The 23,031-nt window shown below is 40.7% G+C and overlaps 1 protein-coding gene across 3 annotated transcripts in view; it reads right to left on the minus strand.

The window, feature by feature from the left end:
- The window catches only part of cdk14 (cyclin dependent kinase 14), a 245,186-nt gene that overhangs the window by 175,368 nt on the left and 46,787 nt on the right, over window positions 1–23,031 (minus strand). The window contains exon 3 of one of the 3 annotated variants that reach the window (XM_030749694.1): window positions 546–632. The exons of 1 other annotated variant lie outside the window; for it this stretch is intronic. In XM_030749694.1, coding sequence (XP_030605554.1) covers window positions 546–632 — 87 coding nt within the window. Of the gene's footprint in view, window positions 1–545; window positions 633–9,990; window positions 10,121–23,031 lie in introns of those variants that run through there. One more of the 3 variants, XM_030749696.1, reaches the window with a different exon arrangement.

Consider the following 23,031-nt stretch of genomic DNA (forward strand, 5'->3'; position numbering starts at 1 on the left):
AGCTTTCTTGAATAAGGTCCTGGTTTTGCTCTGAATTCTGTGCTAATGTTATATAAATAAGAATATTATAGAAATTATTATAGAAACAATAGAACTGCTGCTTGCATTTGTCATGCAGCCCTATTGAAAAACATGGGCTTAATCAATAACAAACTAAAAGATGTCACTGTGCACTCAAACAGGCTTTAGCCACCATTTTATGTTTTTGCCACTGCATTACTTTCTTAATTTCCTTACAAATGGCACCCGTGTGCATCACCATCTCAAACTCAATGACCAACACCAACCAGCCTTTCTCTTTGAATGATGGAGGCTTTTGAGGTTCAGCTACCTTCCTGGAGGAGGAAGTGTTATGGCCAGTTAGTGATGCAGCCAGGCCTTCTACCTCCTGATTAGTACAGCCAGTCATTGCCTTTGATTGGGATGCTAGAGAATGGAAAGTGCAGAGACATAAATGACTAAATTGGCTCACTTCCCAGCTGTTCCAGCTTCAGGAGGGTGCTCAGTAACTCAAGAGAACAGCGGTGACGTAGCCAGCTCCTTACCTCAGCCTCCAACCCCCTCTGACTTCTCTTCATACCAAGCCTTGGCAGCCTCTGCCCTCGCTCATCATCAGACACTGTCATATAAGGCTGTGAAACCCAAGCCAAGAGTGCAGCATTAGAATAAAAACACTTGACAATGAGTAGAGCAATGTTTCTCTTTGTTATAATGCAGAACTGTTGGTGGCAATTTTCTCATTCCGTCTCCCTGAAGGCAAGGGCTGCTCTGAGGATTCATTACAGCTTCTGGATACACCATTGTGCTGCAAAGCCATCACAATGAGTTTTCACCACTTAAGTTTGATATAATGCTGTGTTTCTTTCAAAGGGAAAATGTAAAACTTCTCCATAGCATCACTGCTTTTCAGTTACAGTGGTTTGCAAAAGTATTCACACCCCTTGAACTTTTCCATATTTTGTCACATTACAACCACAAACATAAATATTTTTCACTGGAATTTAATGTGAAAGACCAACACAAAGTGGTATATAATTGTGAAGTGAAAAGAAAATTCAAAACATTTTTTACAAATAAAAAACTGAAAACTGCAGTGTGCAAAAGTATTCAGCCCCCTTTTCTCTGAGTGCAACCAATTGCATTCAGAAGTTGCCTGATGACTGCTAATGACTAAAAAGAGTCCACCTGTGTGTAATCTAATCTCAGTACAAATACAGCTGCTCCGTGACGGCCTCAGAGGTTGGTTAAATGGTAAATGGACTAGCTCTTATATAGCGCTTTTCTACTCAGTCAGAGCACTCAAAGCGCTTATACAACACGTTTTACATTTACCATGCATACCCATTCATACAAGCACTTCCATATTAACTAAGCTAAGTGCTTTAATTATCTAACATTCACACACATCCATACTCCGATGGTTGCGTCGGAGAGCAACTTGGGGTTAAGTACCTTGCCCAAGGATACATTGGCATGTAGCCTGGAGTAGCCAGGAATCGAACCCCTGACCTAATCAGGCATGCCTGCTGAGGCATGAGTGGTCTACACCCATCAAACTGCCTCTGGAAACCAGAAAGCTTTAGTTACCAAATACCTTGTTTTTTGCCTGCAGATCCTGCATATTCATATGCAGGTTTGTGTTTATAATATTTAGTAGAGTCAGCAGCAGAGCTGTTAAAGTCAGATAGCTACTCACTCGTGCTACTCAACAAAGTCTACCCTAGATTTCAATTTGCTTTGAAGTACAGCCAGAGTCCAGGTGAGGCAGCCTCTAAATGGTCCGAGAGGCACAGATATGACTCTAACGTAGGTGACCTACTCTGCCTACTGAGCTACAGCCACCCCAAGAGAATAAGAGAATATTGGGAGAATATTGGGGAGAATATTGGGGAGTAAACAGCATCATGAAGTCCAAAGAACACACCAGACAGGTCAGAAATAAGGTTGTGGAGAAGGTTAAAGCAGGCTATAAAAAGATTTCCCAAGCTTTGAACACAGAGCACTGTTCAATCCATTATCCGGAAATGGAAAGAGTACGGCACAACTGTAAACATACCAAGACAAGGCCGTCCACCTAAACTTACAGGCCGAACAAGGAGAGCACTGATCAGAGATGCAGCCAAGAGGCCCACGGTGACTCTGGGCGAAATGCAGAGATCCACAGCTCAGGTGGGGGAATCTGTCCACAGGACAACTATTATTTGTGCACTGCACAAATGTGGTCTTTATGCAAGAGTGGCAAGAAGAAAGCCATTGTTTTTTTTTTTCTTTTTTTTTAAATTCTATTTATTAGATTTTGTAACAAATTACAGAAGATCAAAGCAAATCAGAATTCAGAGAAATAACAAATATATGAGAAATTAGTCATTGATAAACAAAACCCCCATCCATCCCCACCCTTGGCACCTATTCCAGTATAATATCAGGAAAAAGCTGTCACAGGAACAATATAGTAGTCAACTGAGTTTGTTCAAAAACAAACAGAACAAAACAAGTATATATATATATATATATATATATATATATATATGGACTAGTTCTTATATAGCGCTTTTCTACTCAGTATGAGCACTCAAAGCGCTTATACAACCTGTTTTGCATTCACCCATGCACTTCCATTCATACAAGCACTTCCATTTTTTTATGAAGCTAAGTGCTTTTAATTAACTAACATTCACTCACATTCATACTCCGACAGAACGGTCGGAGAGCAACTTGGGGTTAAGTATCTTGCCCAAGGATACATTGGCATGTAGCCCGGAGTAGCCAGGATTCGAACCGCTGAAGGACAACTCCAGAACATATGTGCGTAGTTTGCTGTATCCTGGTGGCATCGATAGCATAAAGGGGACACAGTATCAAACATTTTCGCTATTCGTGCCTTAAGACAAGAGGCCACAATCTTGTTTTTTGTGCATTTGGAAATAATAGATTGCAGGGGAGAATATAGTAAAGCTTTTAATGATGTTGGACAGACAGACCTTGCCTCCATAGTGAGCCACGATGGGGGAGAGCCCATCTCCTGGTATTGGACCCAGTAATTTAAGTTCCTTATATTTGTTGACCAGTAATAGTATAGAAGATTAGGTAAAGCCATTCCACCCAAAGCCTTAGGTTTCTGTAACACCTGAAGGTGCAATTGAGAGGGTTTCTGATTCCAAATAAACTTTAAAATTAAACTATTTATTCTGTGGAAAAAAGAAAAGGGGAGAAAAATTGGGATACATTGAAAAAAATATAATAAGTGCGGAAATATATTCATTTTGACTGTATTAATCCTGGCAGCCACAGAGAGATTTAAGAGGGACCATCGTTCAAAGTCAGACTTAATTTTAGTAAACATTGGGAGGAAGTTTTTCCTGTATAGATTACTCAGAGTGTCTGCAACATAAACACCAAGGTACACAAAACCTGCACTTGACATCTTAAAAGGGAAGTTTGCAAGGGGGTACTCTTTTGCTTCCTTATTAACAGGGAATATTTCACTTTTATTAAGGTTTAACTTAAAGCCAGAAAGTGAAGCAAAAGCATCTAAAACAGAGAGGGCAGTTGGGATAGAAAGTGATAAGTTTGAAACCAGTAACAGGAGATCATCCGCATACAGGGAGACCTTTAGCTCTACTCCGTTTCTGATTATTCCATGAATATTTGGGTGCGATCGTAAGGCAATAGATAAAGGCTCCATTACAATGGCAAATAATAAAGGACTCAATGGGCAACCTTGCCTAGTGGAGCGATATAAAGGGAAATACTTTGAGTTAATGCCATTTGTCCGCACGCTAGCAAATGGAGAAGCATATAGCAACCATACCCATGAAACAAAATTTTGCTGAAAACCAAATTTCTTCAAAACAAAGAATAAATAATCCCACTCCACTCTGTCAAAAGCTTTTTCAGCGTCCAAAGAAACTAATGCTCCCGGGGTCTGTGTTAAAGAGGTATTATAGACAACATTAAATACCTGGCTAAGATTAAAAAAGGAGTGTCTATTGCGAATAAATCCTGTTTGATCAAGGGATATGATAGAGGGCAAGACAGTTTCCAAGCACCTAGCCAACAATTTAGATAGTATCTTAAAGTCTACATTCAACAGACTGATAGGATGGTAGGACCTACACTGTAATGGATTTTTACCTTTTTTCAGAATCAATGAAATGTGCGCCTGATTGAGAGAAGAGGGAAGCATACCTGCTTTAAAAGACTCATTAAACATGTCTAATAAAAGAGGAGCCAATTGCTTCCAAATACTTTATAAAACTCCCCCGGATAGCCATCAGGACTTTTACTACCATTCAATGCCTTAGCTGCTGCCTCCAGTTCCACCATTGTGATTGAGCCCTCCAGTTTTTTCGCATCATTTTGATCAAGGCTAGGAATATCAATTTTTTCAAAAAAAGATAGTAAGTCCACAGACTCTACAGAGTGATCAGACGAATATAGTGACATAAAATTCCATAAAAGAGTTGTTAATTTCCAGCGGATCGGATGTTAGTCCTGATCCAGTTTGGATACGGGGAATCAGTTGAGATGCAGATACTTGGTGTAACCTATCGGCAAGTAATTTACTATTTTTATCGCCATGTTCATAAAAGAAGAAAGCCATTGTTAAAAGAAAACCATAAAAATTCCCATTTGCAGTTTGCCAGAAGCCATGTTGGAGACACAGCAAACATGTGGAACAAGGTGCTTTGGTCAGATGAGACCAAAATTGAACTTTTTGGCTAAAATGCAAAACGCTATGTGTGGCGGAGAATTAACACTGCACATCACTCTGAACACACCATCCCCACTGTCAAATATGGTGGTGGCAGCATCATGCTCTGGGGCTGCTTCTCTTCAGCAGGGACATGGAAGTTGGTCAGAGTTGATGGAAGATGGATGGAGCCAAATACAGGGCAATCTTGGAAGAAACCCTGTTGGAGTCTGCAAAAAACTTGAGACCGGGGCGGAGGTTCACCTTCCAGCAGGACAATGACCCTAAACATAAAGCCAGGGCTACAATGGAATGGTTTCAAACCAAACATATTCATGTGTTAGAACGGCCCAGTCAAAGTCCAGACCTAAACCCAATCGAGAATTTGTGGCAAGATCTGAAAACTGCTGTTCACAAACGCTCTCCATCTAATCTGACTGAGCTTGAGCTGTTTTGCAAAGAAGAACGGGCAAAAATTTCAGTCACTAGATGTGCAAAGCTGGTGGAGACATACCCTAAAAGACTTGCAGCTGTAATTGCAGCAAAAGGTGGTTCCACAAAGTATTGACTCAGGGGGGCTCAATACTTTTGCACACCACACTTTTCAGTTTTTTATTTGTAAAAAATGTTTTGAATCATGTATAATTTTCTTTCCACTTCACAATTGTAACCACTTTGTGTTGGTCTTTCACATTAAATTCCAGTGAAATATATTTATGTTTGTGGTTGTAATGTGACAAAATTTGGAAAAGTTCAAGGGGTATGAATACTTTTGCAAGCCACTGTACATGGAGGCCCCTTTGCTCTTCAAGTGGACTGGAGAATTCTTAGTACTGAAGTAGTTGAACTTGAGTTAACTAACTAACAGGCTATTGCCATTGTTTGTCATATTTCTGCCCATTTATACATTGTATACAAAAACAGGTTCTCTATTGCCAATAATGCACATTTATAGCTTTTTAAAAAAGCATTACCATACCATTACCATTTTATAGCTGTTACAACATCACTGTTATCACAATGCTTACTGTTGCAAATTTGTACTCCCCAAGTACAATAACCCTCTAATGATCAATAACCCTCGTGACATCACGTTTTTCCGCAAAGATTCACATTGTAAACCATGGATCATAGAGAACCTCCTATGTTCACTTCCAGCTCCATATTTTCATTATTTTTTGTTATTGGACTCTGGTACAGTAACTTCGTATGAATCAGGGTTCAAAATAATCCTTATCATGAGCCAAGATGCAGAACCTCAGGGCAGAAACAAGCAGTTTTAACTCCCTTGTGACTGACTGGCTACCCACCCACCACCACTACCAGCACAGCTGGTACACAGCTCTGTTCTTCTGTCTCTGCCACACAGTTAATTTTACAACTGTATACCTAAATAGTAAGCAAGAGGAAAAGACAATAGATTTCTTTGGATAAACTTCCATGGCACTTCATTCAGCTGTTGTTGAGTTATTTCAAGCTGGACCAGGGTGGCAGACACATAACAGCACAATTATGTTATTGGCATGGTTAAAAACACATTTCATTAACCCTTAACATGCTGTGCTGAGTAGCACTTTTGGTGAAACTAGTATTTAAATACCAGTTTTACATTTCAGTAACAGGCCACTTGAAATTACCATAACAAAACAGCAAAACTGGATGCAGATTTCAGGTCTAATTGGGCATTTACTGCTGACTCATTAACACGAGTGCCACTTAAGCAAACACGATCACTTTGTAGCCACTTGATATGAATCACACCATGGGCCACTGATTCCATCTCCAGGGATTTGCATCTGTATAAATAAAAGCATTGTGTTTGCTGCCAGAGAACTGCCTAGGTGCGGATCTTAAACTGAACAATTTCTGCCCTGACATCTTTTTCCAGGAGCTGACACAGCTAGCACTGATGCTCTGGATTTATTTGATACTCAGGTATCGGTAGCAATCCTTATAAACCTGGACAAACAAAAACTTGTCTTAGAGGGTGCACAACATGGAGGACAAGATTAAGACAAAGCGGTGGTACAAACACAGGGCAAGATAGCTTTTGGTTGGAAGCAATGTTTTTTGTGCTTGTTTTCAGTCTCACAAAGCCAGAGATGAACTATGGGAGGACATAGTTCATCTTTCACAATAAGATTTTAGTCAGGGAAATATCCACTGCAACTGCCTGAGCTTGGCAGATTGAGATCTGATGAATTTCCTCAGTATAGATAGTGTAACAGTCGGCTCCCAACCTTTTTAGCTCAACTGAACATGACTGATACGGTCATATCTAACCTGTGATCAGACAACTGTTTGTCTAAGAAATCTTGACTCCACAACCTTTTAACATCAATAAACACAACAATAAATGTTCATTCTTTGTCCAGATCTTGTTACTTGAGGCACACAGTGATGCTTATTCTGGGAATTAAGCTGTACAAAAGTTGTCACAGCCGCAGGGTTTTCTGTTTGGCCAATGACCAACGTGTCCAGCTGCACATTGTCCCAACAGTTTCCAATTTAAGGACAGCAGGAAACTTTGTTAGGCAATGGGAACTATAACTAGACAACCAATCTAAAGTCTTGTTGAGTTGTTAAAATTGTTTTAGAATTCAAAAGTTCTCATCATGTTTTTTAATGGGCTGGCAAGTCAGTAAGTTCCAAGAGCTAGAGATGAGTTCATCACAACTGCCTTCAGTGGATAGTTTTGAAATAATTTGAAAATAATTCTAGAGAAGCAACAGATTTTATAATTTAATGGTAAGAACTCATCCAGTCAGGGTTATACATAAAGAATTCATGTCCACAGCAATGGCCTCAGTTTGAGTCACACTAACACCTTTGACAGTGGAACATTATTCTTCAATACAGACAATGTGACAGTCACAGCCACTTTTAACAGCAAAGGGCCAGTCCAGATAAAAGAGGCATAATCGGAATTTGGGCTACATTGGACACACACCTCAGTAACAACACTGGCAAATGATTTGTGGTCCAGATCTGGCTCAAAGGTTATGGGCGAAGCTCAACATGGGTTACACCAAGATTTGTTTTGAAATATCACAACACACCTAATGCATGACTAATGTATGACTAGGTTTAGGCAGGCAGACTCACCCTGAATCAAAGCTCAGTCAAGGCCAAATACGGTCTACAGAAATTTGCAGATGTAGGCTACACAGTCTTTTTTCTTTGTTTTGTTTTTTTAGAGCTATGCCTACCAGGTCTTGTGTGGAGCAAGCAGCAATCTATGTGGCTAAAAAATGAAGCCAAAGCAAAAGCACATTTCCTCTGACCATGTACTGGAGATTTATGCTTTAGCGAAAACTCTAAGCCGTAGCTACATCATGACTGCAAAAACCCCTCTGAAACCATATGCCACAATCTCCGGCATAACTTGATGTGGACCTCCATAAAAATTAAACTAAATGTTGTGTCAACACAGCCCACAACTATTGTGATTGGCCTGTTCAGTATCAACGTATCCTCCCGTGCATTTCCTGCTCCATTTTTTTAAATTTACCGATAAGAAAATAACAATCATTGTCTCAGTATAAGGACTAATAATCATAACATTGATATAAGGACTCAATATAAGACAAAACTTGAGTGACAAATATGTTTGGCCCTGAAAAAGAAAGTGACCACAGCAAAGAGCAAGAAACCCGAAGGAAAAAAGTCCCAGCATTTTATTTGTTTCTGTCGGCCAGCACTGCATATAAGACACTGAGACATGATCAGTGGTTATCAACACATAAGGCAGCAGCACAAACATGAATGCCAGCAAGGATGCCGGCCACTTGCCTAGGCTACGTCGTAGCTCTACAAAGATTCATCACATAAGTCTAAATCAGTCTAAAGTCTGGCTCCAAAAGCAAGTCAGTCTCATAGACTCTCATGTTAAAATGTCCAATTTTACAGGATTAAAAACATGTTTACAGTCTGGTACAAAAAACGCTTGGGCTTTGTGCTCTGAGTGACGTGTTCTGACATAAACAGCTGTGGCCAAAAGCTGTCTGTTAGGCCTGACCTCACTCATTTAAGTATCTTAACTGGCCCTCTAGACTGTGTTTGAGTTGCTGTGGAATGTTTTTTGAGCATTTTAATGGAACTATGTGACAATTAACCTTATCCACTGTGTGGTACACATCATTCAAAAAGTTTTGTATCAGTTTTGTTGAGTTCATTTAGTTTGTTCACACTAATTAGTAGGTATGTGTGTATGTACTCACATTGGATGTAAAACTTAGCACTCCATTCTGTGACGCTGGCTACAGTAAATGCAGAAGTCTAAACACAGAGGAAGGCAACTTTGCCTCTGCTTATGTCTTCCACTGACTGCAGCAAGAACAGCCTTTCAAGCTTCTCCATTAAGTGGACACTACTCTAGATTTGGCTCTTTATCCCAACACTTATGCTCTCAAACACATTACACCCTGATACTCCTCTTTCAGCCTTCCCTCCTTATTCTCTCTTCTTCCTAACAGCTTGGCCTGCTGTCTTCCCAAGGAGCTGCATATGGCCCTGCAGAAAGGCTCGCTACACATCCATGAGACGCTACCACAGATGGTAAATGGCCTGTCCCTGTCTTTCTCTCTTCCTTTCGCTCATCCTCCCCACAATGCCCACATTCCATCCCTCTGGGCTCGGAAAAAGAGGAGCGTGTTGCAAATTTGCCCAAAGTGGGACGGCATATTGTAGAATGAGCAGAAAAATGCTGCAGCAGAACATCCCGTCCATTAGACCAGTACACATCAGCACCCATTTCACCACCACAACGGAAATGCTACCTATTAGCGGGGGGGGGTGAAGGAAAGAAAGAGGGGGGCTGACTGTACTGACGTTAAGATTTGACTTTGTTGCAAAAACTGCAGACACACACTGACACAGACACACACTGTCTTCTCTCACTTCCTTTCTATCCCCAGAGTCCCTCAACACATCCTCCCCACTGAGACAAACTGTTACTCAGGTGGGCTACTTTCAAGCTGTCATGCATGCTAGTATGACAAAATATCATTACTCCCTCCTAAACAAAAAAAACAAAATACACACACTATGCCTGCACATAAATAAAATCCATCGCCCAGGAATGCACATATGCTGACACCCTTGCACATCTGTCCATTGTACAGTATTACGTGTGTATGTGTGATGTGTCTGGGGAATACTATTCATGCTCATCTACCCACAAACGAACAGAAGGGATGCAGCTGAGGCAAGGGAAGAAAGGAGGAGGAGGAGGCAGGATGGGGGTGATGACAAGGGATGCAGGACGAAACAAGCGCCGATCTCAGTCTTCCTCTTACCTTCCAGGAGGAAACAGCTCACCTGGATGCCTCTGAAGAGCAGACAGAACGCATTCAGGCCAACCACTCTTCCTGCAAACCAGCTCAAAACATCGCCCTCCCTCCCTCCTTCTCTCTTGCTCTCTCTAACTCACCCTCTCTCTCTCCCCTCTCTTCCGCTCCCTTTGCAAGCTGGAAATGATGAGATTGTACTATAAGCAGAGGGGGGAGTGAAATTAAACACAGTGGAGGGTATTAGGAGGATGTGTTGTTTCTGGCCAACCGCCCTGAGAGACTGCAAGCTCGTGGCTCATAGGGGACAGGGAGGTGATGATGGTGGAGGTGGTGGAGTGGAGACGTTTGTTAGAAATGGGAGTGATGTTGCAGATGGAAGAAGGAAAACCTGACTGCAAGGACATCCTGAAACCCTTGAGGACCCCCACTCTGCTCTGAGATGGTACAGCCCAGAGGAGTATGAGGAAGCAAACAGTATCTAAAGCAGCAGCAGCTAGCACTTGAAACTACTGTGATTCAGATGTGTGTGTGTGTGTGTGTGTGTGTGTGTGTGTGTGTGTGTGTGTGTGTGTGTGTGTGTGTGTGTGTGTGAGTGTGAGAGAGAGAGAGAATCTTGGCTGAGCCAGGTAAAGTGAAGATGAGCTGTGTTGATTACTGGGCTATAGCCCCTCAAGTGAAATAAGAAGCCAAGGTTCTTTGTCAGCCCAAAGCATTCACCATAACTCTAAGATGCTGATTTGAGATGAGAAGTATAAGAATACACCGAGATATCTTGCCTAATCATAATCTAGACCTCATTTTGGAATAATGCCACATTCCCTGACTGTAAAAACAAAGTGTTTTGATAGGAGAGAGCACTAATTACCATTGCAGTAGGCTACAAGAGCATGCCACACAACCAACTTCCACAGAAATCTTTACAACTATTTACAGCCACTATCCAGTCAGTTAAATAAATAGGCTCTGCTGAATTCAAAAGTATTATTCTCATTGGTCCATTTATGCATAGTAACCTAAAACAGCAATCCAAAACCGTGTGACCACTCATATACGTTGATTATATTGTAACAATAATTTATAACACAGCAGGGGGTATACAAAACATGTTAGATTAAGGAGAAATGGGCAGGTTAGACCTGACAAAGGGTAAATCTTTATGGCGCATTGACACTTGGGATGGCACTATCTGGAGCAATGATAAGAGTTAGCTAAATTAGTTAGTTAAATTAGCATTTAACCAATCAGTTAAACAGGTATGCAGATCAGTGAGTTTGGAAAGGTTGTTAGGTTGGAAAGAACAGAACAGCTGAATGTCATCTGCATACAATTAGTATAAAATGTTTTAAGAATAGTAGTTATCTGTCCAAGAGGCAACATGTGCAAGCAAAATAGTATAGGTCCTAAACCTGATCCCAGTGGCACACCATAGGACAAGACAGCCTGTTCCAATAAACATGATTAATAGAGATAGAAAAACTTCTGCCTGCCAGGTATGATAGGGAAAAAAACAATCACAATCACAATCCCTGGCCTCCAGAAAACAATGGATACACAGGAGCAAATTAGGTTCAATTGTATTTATATAGCATTATGTATTTGTATAGGGGTGGGACTTTAACACGTTAATTTTGATTCGTTAATTACGGGGAAAATAATGAACTAAAAAACTCACAGTGTGATGAGCATTATAGAGATGATGGAAGAGACTAAGCTGGTGGATGGGAAATTTAAATACAAGAAACTTCCAGATGGAAGTACAAACAAAAATGCTGTACTGCACTGTAATGCACTTCATGCAGGAAGGAGTTTGCTTATCACAGGAGCACTTCCACCCTTCGTCACCACCTCAATGCAAAACATGCGCGCAGGTCAGTAATGTTAACTTAGCTGCTAAATGTGATAGCATTCCTAGTATGAGCAAACAGTGTCACCAGTCAACACTCGACCACATGTCGGGGTTGACATTCAGAAACAAAATGTCAAAGTCCATGTCAGACAAATTGACCATTCACTGGTGAAATGGATTGCTGTGGACTGTAGACCACTCTCTGTGGTCAAAGATAAAGGGTTACAAGAGACGGTGCAGATTGTGTCAGCTGTTGCAAGTTACAAACTGCCATCCAGAAAGACAATGTCGAAAAACATCCAGCAGCTGTATGATGACGAAAGGGACGTAAAACAAGTTATTGTGAAGAGCGGCACAAATGTGGCTCTGACTGGGGATGACTGCACCTCTGTTAGCAACAATTATCTTTGTGCGACAGTTTATATTATAGATGATGAATGGAAGATCCAGTCATTTACTCTGAGCATGCAGAAGACCACTTCTAGGCACTATGGAGATGCCCGTGCAGAGGACTTTATGGCTGTGGCAGAGGCCTGGGAAATTAAAGAAAAGGTCACCACAATAGGAACAGACAGCGCTCGAAACATGATAGTTGCAGCTAGACGGCTCCCTTTCCAGCACATGCCGTGTGTTGCCCACATGTTGCAGAGAACCCTCGATGTTTGCCTTCTTGACAGCTACTTCAGTGACATCTTGGCTAAGTGTTGCAAGATAGTGGGTCACTTCAAACATAGACCTGCCAATACAGAGGATCTACACCAGCTGCAAACAGCCCTTGAGCAAGACAAGGAGCCACTGATCCAAGACGTTCGCACAAGGTGGAACTCTACACTGTATATGATCAAGCGTCTCCTAAAGAACCAAGAGGCTGTGAAGGCCGCTCTAGCCAGACAAAAGCACAAGCTCATGATGTTGACAGTAACGGAGTGGAATAAATTGCAGAGCCTGGCAACCCTCCTTGAGCCACGCACATAAAGCATACATCCACACAAAAGTGTTTTACTGTTTCACTAGTTACTCTCCATTTGAATAGCTTCATGAATTGACTGTGAATTGTTGCAATATAAATTTTTCCCAAACTAAATGTACTACTCACTGAATATCGCTCTTATTGCCACTGTTTTTATTTAGCAAATTCACTGTTTTTTTTAATTGACTGGGAATTAGTACAATTAAATTCTTTCTTCTCCCAACTTCTCAACTGCAGATATGTAACCGAGCTCCTTGGGGCCGATACTTATGTCTCATGCTTTGTCGTGTTACCTGCTCTCCTTCACCTGGAACGCACCATGGAGGTCTCAGATGAAGACACAGCCTATGCGATTAGATTTAAAGCTGCCTTCTCAAAGGACCTATCCCAACACAAAGCTATGCTTAACCATGGATGGCTCAAGATTGCATCTGCACTCGACCCACGCTTTAAGAACTTGAAGTGTATACCTAAAGGAGAGCGAGAAGGGGTGTGGAATAGCCTTGAGACATTTCTGCAAGAGCCCAATAGCATTACTCTACAGACCACAGATGAGCCAGCAAAGAAGAAGAGCTTCCTGCTGTTTCCCTCTGACTCTTCTTCAGATGAAGACCAAGGGCCTAACAGGACTCTGAGCCTCTACAGAGCAGAGCCCACCATCAGTGAGGCAGCATGCCCACTGCAGTCACGTCATGCAGGTCCCCATCCACAACTGTCTGCCCTGGCCCGAAAATATCTGACCAGTCCTGCCACGTCTGTTCCTTGTGAGAGACTTTTCTCACTTGCTGGTAACATAGTTCAGAAGAAGAGGGCAGCATTGACCTCTGAAAATGTCAAAAGGCTAGTTTGTCTCAGCAACTGGCTGAGGAAGCAGTAGGTGCTATCATAAGGACAATGGGTTTGTGTTACTGACTGTTAACTAAATGTTGATCAGATTGTCATGCCCTATGTTGTTATTGTTTAATGTTGGGAGTTTTGGTCAGGATATTGGAAGAATAAGAAGAACGTAAGTCAATCAGAGGATGTTTTTTAATAGCATTTGAGATGGTAGACATAGAACTTTATCTTGAACTGTTGGTCTGTTTATTTTTGGCCAGGAATTCTTGAGGGAGTTTTTGACTGAAATGGGATTGTTTGGTTTTTCTGGTTTTTCATTCACAATGTTTGAAAAATGGGAGCAGTTGAAGTCAATCAGTACTTTGGCATTTTTGGTCAGAATTTCCAGTGTTCTGAAAACTGTTTGCTCTGTTTTCTGCACTCATCTATTGGTCTGTGTAGTAGACTAGTGGGAAAATAAACAAGATTTGAAGTTTAAGGGTATCTATATTGATTCATTCATCAACCAAACTTAATATTGATTAACCAAACTTAAATCAATATTTCTCATGTTAAATATATATATATATATATATATATATATATATATATATATATATATATATATATATATATATATATATATATATATATATATATATCAACTGTGGAAGCAGTGAACTATTGGCCTGGAACACCTTGGACCATCACACATAATGCTCTAAAGTAGGGGGGTTCAGGGTATCACATCAGGACATAAAAAATGAAGAGCCTTCATGTCAAACTGAATGAGTCTACAAGCTGGGTCAGATTAACACTAAAACTAGGAAGTAATGGGAAGAGCGCAGCACCTTGGGTTGTTCTGACTGAGTTTTGTCAAACAGCAGTAGCTGACTGCATGTTACTTAAGCAGTTGGTGCAGCTTATAGTCAATTCACCAGTTCCTAAAAGGCATCAAAGTTATTTCAAAGAATGCCTGACAGTTCAGCCTATTTCATTCATGCCCATTGGTGTAGGTCTGCCTACCGCTTTGATAAATAGACACTATTTTTTTTTACAGATTCACTGAGATTGCTTATATAATACCTGCTGTGCTGTGCTTTAATATTGTGGCACTGCAGTGCACAAAAACAACCTATAAATATGGATACAGGTTTACATAACAAATGTGACTGTTCTCTAATGAAATCTTCATAAATAAATTACTGAGCTCTGTCACATGAGTATAGAATAATGGATATATAATGTGTGCATGCTGCGCAAATTACATTTATCCAGTCATACTAACCCATTTAGAATACTGATTACGACTCCTGATTAATACCTTACTGTACATGTTTCTGATGTTCATCAATTACAATTATAAATGTACTTTTACCAATCTCTGTATTCCTTTGTGATGAGTCCAAAAGTATTTCCCAGGCAACAGAGCCATGCCATACTCACCACTCTATAGCCTATAGTTTTCCTGTTACTTGTTTTTATCCACCATTAATCTGGATATTAAACAGAACATTTTCAAAGTTTACCGAAAAAGCTTTCAGTCTTTCCTCCCACTTAAACAGCACAATCTGCTGTCAAGTAGCAGGCTTTTAATTTGAAAGATCTGAAGAAATTATTGGAGAACTTATCTGGACTTTGAGTTTCACAGACAGAGATTGTGGGACAGTCCAGAATGAATGGATGTAGCCCCAAAATATAATCCCCCCAGCAATTTTTCATAATATATTCCATAGAAGGGGTTGAGACTATAGCTATAGTTACATTTTTTAGATTTTATTATGAGTTTGGATTGTATGCTTTTTTGTAATGCTAAGTACTACTTATTGTAGTACTAAGAACCTCATAACACAATGAGCCACCGAGTCAGGTGTCAGGTGCCATTTTGAAAACAAGCCTGAAACAAGCAGAGGATATGTTATAAAATTATTTATCTTTAATTTATAATGTGAAATATTATAAATAAATTTTAAATAAATATAAAACAATTCTTTTTTTTTTTTTAATCATTGGTAAAATCAGTTACTATTAACATGTAAACGTCCCCCCTCGCCCTTATGGCCACCTCGTTGCCTGCTATCAGAAAGTAATTTTTACCACTCAATGCAGTGCCAATGCTGGTGCAGTACAATCAGTAGCCTATTTGTTGTCACTGGTACCTACTCTGTATGGTACAGGAGTCTAGCTGCTGCTCTCCATGTGCTTTCCATGTAAGGGCAGGGAACCATACTAGCAATAATAAATTACTACAGATTTAAATAACAGTTTCTTTGGACTGTAATATTCCTGAAATGTTAATTTATGTATTTCTTTTACCAAATGGTGAATTTTGTGTACCTTTTCCCCATTAGCATCTGCTATGACCAGTCAACAGGGTGTTTGGGTAAATGCTGGAAGATACCTGATCTGCTGTAGCATTATCCCCCAGCTTACAAAAGTTAAGGATCCACTGCTAATGTCTTGGGTTCACATACCAAAGGAGATCTTTTGAGGTGTTTTAGAGTCCAGGGCTTGGGGGAAGTTGGAGATGGAGTATTTGTGTTCTTAATGTTTCAGCTCATCAAAGTATATTGTCATGAATGTTAGGATCCAATAAAGATGAAATGTGGTAGACACAGTGATCACCAGAAGACAGCTGTATAGTGGTGCAGTAACGCTGCAGACAGGAGTCACGGGGATTACCTTGCTTCAGTTTTTTTTGTCTGGCAATGTCATTTCTCTGAGCAGCCACTAGATGAAGACAGATGAATGTATGACTGTATGTGAATATAACACTACCACAGCAAAGAGTGCTCAATATAAACTTACTGGGGATCATTTCAAACAGAAGTGCTTATAGGAGAAGTGAAGAAGCAACGTGAGTCTCAAAGTGTATTTTTGAGTGAACCCCACAACCTGTTTCCTAATTCCATCAGTCCCATGAGTGCCCACAGAGGAGAAGCTGCCTCCCGAATCATGTCACGCTTCATCATGCTACAAAATACACATCATCAGACAGCACAGATTTTTTCTTTGTTAGGATTCTCACTCAGGCTCACAACCACCACCACCCCAATCCCCCACCTCCCCATGTTTTCTTTCTCTCCGTCATGGATGACCTTGACTGACAGGCTTGTTGCTACAGGAACCACACCATATCTATTGTGTGGTAGTGTGGCAGGAAAGTGTGAAATCCACAATAAGATGGCTCAGATTGAATTGAAAATGGAGTCAATTTCAAACCCACAGCAGACAGCAATCACTTATAACCAGAAAAAAAACTGCAGTGAGGATTATTTGCATTTTAACAGGATTTAACCCCATAAATACAGCCACACTTACTAACACACACACAAACACGCATATGTGTGCATACACATCCATGTTAAATGCATGCTAGGGAGGTGCAGAGTAGTGCCGATGTGAAAAGCCTTTAGGTCATTCATTATTCAGTGGTGCACACAAAACGGCCTCCGAACTCTGGTCTGAAACAGATAAAACACACTCACACATATTGTGTGGATGGTGGGTTCAGTATTAAGCAGTGATTATACTCAGGGTAGATGTTTTTGGTGTAGTTCTCTGAAGTCTGCCATAGAGGGCATGTGTAGCTGGTAAAGTCTCTGTGGATGAGTTCATGTGGTCACAAAAAATTAGCAGTCTGATGATGAAACATAAAATCACTCAGACCCAAGAGGTGCCTGGCTGACATGCCTATCAGGCTACCCCCATCAGGGGTTAAGAAGTGAACGTGGGCAGACAATGAAAAGCCCATCTGAATGTATGATAAGCAGAGAATGAGAGTAGAAGCTCAATTAAGAAGTTATACCATCAACACAATATTTGGATTGGGTAAAACAATACTATATCCAGTCTATTCAAATTCTGTCTGGTTCTGTGTTTGCTACACCATGCAGCAGCAGCACAGGAATGGCTAACATAGTGTGGAGGGAGCTAACAGCAAAGAGCCAGCAAGTTAGATTCATTTCACACCTACAACACATCCAGTTTGCTTGCAGTAGTTTGTAACTTCTCCACAAACTGTGCACAAGTGAGTTGAAACACTGTCAAACTTGTGTCTCCCAATATGTTATGTTGGGTTTAAAGTTTGTTGGAAAGCATTTTTTGCAATGTTTGTGTAGCACTAACTCAGTTGTAATGTTTAACCTTGGTCTCATCAGCTCCACTAATCATTTTTGAGGAGGTGCACCCACCACCTCAGAATAAGAAAACAAGTGAGACTGTCAGGACTGTAAAGACTGACTCTCACATTAAAGGAACAACGCTCAGTCATTTCCTCACAGTGAGGATACTCAGACACACCAGGGTCTCAGCATCAGTTTAGGTACAGAAAGAGTTGGACTGATCCTTAATTACAGAACAGATTTCAGATCACTCAGTTCAGAGGAAATCTGAAGTGAATCTACACTTGTCACAAGCAAAAGTTGAACTGTCTCCCTGTTGGCTTTATGATAACAAACTTAGTGCCAGTGGTTTGACTATTTGTTTAAAGAAAACCAAATCTGGAGACATTATAGATCCAAAAGTACATTTAAACACATCATTTGCTTTGGTCCACTTAGCTTCAAATAGGGATGAGCACTGTGCCATATTATGGCATTATTAAAGATATGTAACTATTATTATTATTAGATATTTGCTGTACCCTTTTTTTTAATTAGTGGATTCTAAAAAAAAAAAAAAAAATGTTACCTTTGCAATCTGTAAGGAATAAATGTAATGAATCTATATCATTTGTAAAACTAATAACAAGAAGAAGCTACTTTCAGCTGCTCTCCTCTCACAAGGGTTCACCCCAGCAGGCATGTGGCAGATTACGCTACCCCAACTGAACCTCCAACTTCTCACTTCTTCAGTGAATGTGTAAACCACTATGGAGTCTCTATATCTTAACATCTGATTTGATCAAACCTGGCTTATAATTAGAAAAAATTGATGAAATTTCAGAAAGGTTCATCTCGGGTTACGTCCACTACCCGTCACCAGTTGCTTGAAGTTACAGACTGTCATTCACTTTCTGTGGTCTCCGCGTTTTTCTGAAATTAAACTTTTTGCACTTGTTTCAGGGAACTGCAATATTTTGTTTCACATTATCCACAACCATCCACACTGTGATGGTGTGTTTGTGTCTAAGCTCAGAGGAAGGTATGCAAGCTCTACTTTGGAAACAGAAAAAAAGAAGGGGGGGGGGCTTCCTCTTTCATTTGGTACTGATCAGCTATCTAACATCAGATGTGAACTAAACATCCATTTCTTCAAATATGCCAGGTAGATAAGAAAAAACAGGTGTACATGACATCAGCCTGTCATGTTTTGGTCGTTGCCCACACCTTGTTACTGGTGAAATCTCTCCACATCTTTCTCTGTCTCTGAGCTGTTGTCAGTGTCTACAACTGCAGAAACTCTCACTTGATGTCTTTGCTAATATAACAGATGGAGGCAGTGATTGTCTTTAAAATATGTCCTTCAAGAAGTCATTCAGCTGTTACATCAAACCAAACAACTTCTTATAGCCCATCCAGAAGGGTATTAATTCTCCTGGATGAACTATAAGACTCATGAACACTCCATGAGCCAAAGTATAAAAAAACAAACATTTTTTTTAGTCACCTCCAGGTGCTTTATATTATAAGATAAAGACACTACAATATTAGAAAGTAAACCCCAACAATCATACGAGCCCCTACAGTGGGAATAAAAAACTCCCTTTTAACAGGAAGAAACCTCCTGCAGAACCAGGCTCAGGGAGGGGCAGTTGAGGGTGATGGGAAAGAGAAGAGAGCAGAGTGAGAGAGAGAGACAGGACAAAAGGCACACGGTGCGAGAGAGCCAGAGAATAATGATTACTAATGTTTAAATGCAAAATGATTTATAAACACATATATAATCAATTGATACCAGTGTTTCTAAACACAGGGTGAAAAGAGTTGAGTGAAAAAGAAGTGCTCAGTATACAATGGGAAGCCCCCAAGCAGCCTAAGTCTATTTTAACAGATAACTAAAGGGATGGTTCAGGGTCAAGTTTTAAGCCTAATCTTAAAAATAGAGAGGGTGTCTGTCTCCCAAATTCAAACTGGAAGCTGGTTCCACAGAAGAGGGGCCTGAAAGCTGAAGGCTCTGCCTCCCTTTTTTTTTTTTTTATTCTAGGATCCACAAGTAAGAATACAGTCTGAAAGTGAAGTGCTCTGTTAAGACAATAAGGTACCATGAAGTCTTTAAGATAAGATGGAACCTGATTATTCCAAACCTTGTATGTGAGTTGAAGGATTTTAAATTCAGTTATGAATATAAGGCACTCCCTTGGCCTAGCTCCAGGGTGGGGCCCCAGTAACCCTATCCTGGGAAGAGAAAACTGTTCCCTTGATCTTTTTGTCATAAGGGTTGTCTGAATCACTCTTACACTGACCTTCACCCAGGACCAATTTGCCTTGAGAGACCCTACAAGGAATATAAACAGTTTGTGTCAAAAAAAATAGCTGCATGACACAATGATGTTTGTAAATGTATTTTTTTTATTTTTTATTATGAAAACCCATTAGCAACCAACTTTAACTGTGCCTTCATCTACTGAATATATGCTGTATTTTTGTATCATTTATATTATATGTGCTTGATAATGGAAATTTAAACAGGGGCCTGTTGGGGTCTAATACTTTTTCTTGCTCCAGCCTCTGACGGGGACGGTCGCATTCTATCTCTCTCCCTGCCCTCCCTATCTTTCCTGCTTGCTGCTTGCTGTGAGAGCGTCTCTTGCACACTGTTCGAATAAGAATAAGATTGAGAGCAATATGGATTTGGCAAACTGGGCCTTCAAGACCATGGATCGAATTTTTTCCACTATGAGATCTGGGAAAGGGGAGCCTGCGTGTCCGAGTGGAACAGACCCGGTTGGATACGTCATCGACTCTTGGAGCTCGTGGAGACCTGTGTGCTTCTCGGCCCTAGAGGTGGAAGACGTGGAAGACGCTTACATATTTGGCTATCTGGTAGCGGTATCTTTTCTGTTTGGGCTTGGAGGATACCTGATTTACCGTGAAATCAAGAAAACCTGGACGGCAGTTCGACATCTGCAGAGGCTGCCGACCCAGGTGGATGGGCTGACCAGAATGGTACAGACTCAGACTCAAAGCCTGATGAACCTGAGCCGTAGACTTGGGGAGTAGCAGGTGAGAGGGGTTCGATCTGGAGATAAGGTACGGTTCTGCACAGTGAGGACGGTAACTAATGAATTTGGATTATTGGATTTATTGAATGGTTTCCCAGTGAGACTGAAGGCTGTTGAAAAAACAAGCAGCCTGTTCCAAAACAACATCTGCATTATCAGAATTCGGCTCCCTAGCCGGCCTTGGCTGGCAATCATATCTCTCCAGAACTATGTGTGAAGGCCGCTATCCCCCTCAGCCCTCTCTGTGATTTGTGAAGCTGGATCTGGTGTACCAAGGCTGCTGATGAACTTCCATCACTATCAGCAAACTGTTTGCCTGGGAGCTGGCATCTGGGCTCCACAATGCCCCCACCCTCTCGTCTCCGTCTGCGTCCCCTCCTGACCCTGACCCTACCCACCATACTGCTATCCCGGCTTTATATGTGCAATATGCTTTTTGCTGAGGTGTTTTTTGGAACCTCGTAAGGTGTTCTTTATGAACACAGTATGAGATGATTTTTTTGAACCTAACTATCCCAATGTATCTCTTTCTGTCTCTCTGCTAAAGGTAGCGCCGTTGTGAAACGGTTGCATGACCTCAGACATCTGTCCCCCCCTGTCTGTGTTATGTTTTTGTTTTGGATGGATGTTCTGTTAACTGCAATTTCCCCATTTGTGGGACTAATAAAGGCATTCTTGATTCTTGATTCTTGATACTGCTGTTGGTGCTATTGGAAAGCTGTGAAATCAATATGAGCTGGAGCAACAGAAGTGGCTCCTCAGTTGCAAACCTAATAAACAAAAATAAAGGTGGTGGAGAAGCCTATATGAAACAGGTATTCTACCTTTGTTATATTTACATTTATGAATTCAGAATGGCATATTTCTGACCACCAATGTGATATCAGTGTACCACAGATCATCAGCAGCTTTATCAATGAGACGTCTGGCTCACAGTCTCTAAACAGACTACAGGCTACAGACCACACATTTATCCAACCACTCAAATGTTCTCTCATTAAGCAGGGACCAACACGGTGGGAGAACCGTATTGATTTATCCATCAAAGACTCATTTCAGTAGTAGTTGGCTCTCTTCTTGGCAGCCCAGAGTTCAGATATTAGACTATCCTTCTGAACTGGATACTTGCTAAGACTGACCTGACGGACAGTGAAGACAGAATAACTGCTCAGCCATGGTCCCAGATCACATTTAGATCAGATATAGATTTACAACCTTATCCATTCAAGACAGTATTTGCTGTCGGAGACGTCTTGCAATTGTTTGTGCAAAAATTAACACTCCTTCCCTAAATCAAAAGCTCTGTTATCTTGGCAGTCAAATTTCTGTTTTTCCAAAGAGGATTCATTAGAAAAGACTGGCTTGGTTCTGGCTAACGTTAGCTAACATTAGCTCCCTAACCAACACAGATAAATTGCTTGATAACCAAGTGCTGGGAGCTGGTCATTTATTTATAATGATTAGTAGAATCAACTTATAGGAGCTACTGTTTTGTAGCATTACTCAGGGCTGACCTTGGAGCAGAAAAGAGACATTGATGTAAGGCTCAGTAAACATCATACCCTTTGGGTTTTTATGGAAAACCACCCAGAGCCTTTCTGATAGAAGGCAACTGATAAAGCAGAGAAAGGCCTCATTTTTTACAATTAATTCCAACAATTAAATAGCCAAACATCTCAGGAAAACCTGCTTCTACAGAAACATACTCAATGTACATACAGGATTTTTAAACAGCTGCCACTCAGCGCTGTGACTCCTGATCAGTTTGTGTGCGGATAAACTTTTAGTAACCACACAAGTTGTTTGCCATTTTAAACTAGGCGATGAAGTTTAACAGGAAGGCTGGGTCAAAATAGCTGCATGTTTAAATTAGCCACTTATACTCTTAGTTTGATTCCATGCACCACCTGCACACTGTGTGATAACAGTATTGCAGGTCCATATGCTTGTTAAACTATCTGAGATCGTGCTAATGAAATCTTAGTGTTAGAGAGCAATAACAATTTTGAGAGGTGAGATGAGGAGAATTCATGAAATTACAGTGATAAGCTCGAAATAGGAAGGAAAAGATGCAAGCATGCTTGCAGAGATGTTTTGAAAAAAATACCTCTTAAATTGCTTCCCTTCCTGCCATGATCGTATTGGTTGTTCTGTAGCTGTCGTTTGCAGTCACGTTCTGAGAACATGTGAGGTCCTAGATTTCTGGATGCAGGTCCTTTCTGGTTGCTGATGCTCTAAATCAGCCATAAA

The sequence above is a fragment of the Archocentrus centrarchus genome, chromosome 16 (genome assembly GCF_007364275.1).
Source record: "Archocentrus centrarchus isolate MPI-CPG fArcCen1 chromosome 16, fArcCen1, whole genome shotgun sequence".
Lineage (NCBI taxonomy): Eukaryota > Metazoa > Chordata > Actinopteri > Cichliformes > Cichlidae > Archocentrus > Archocentrus centrarchus.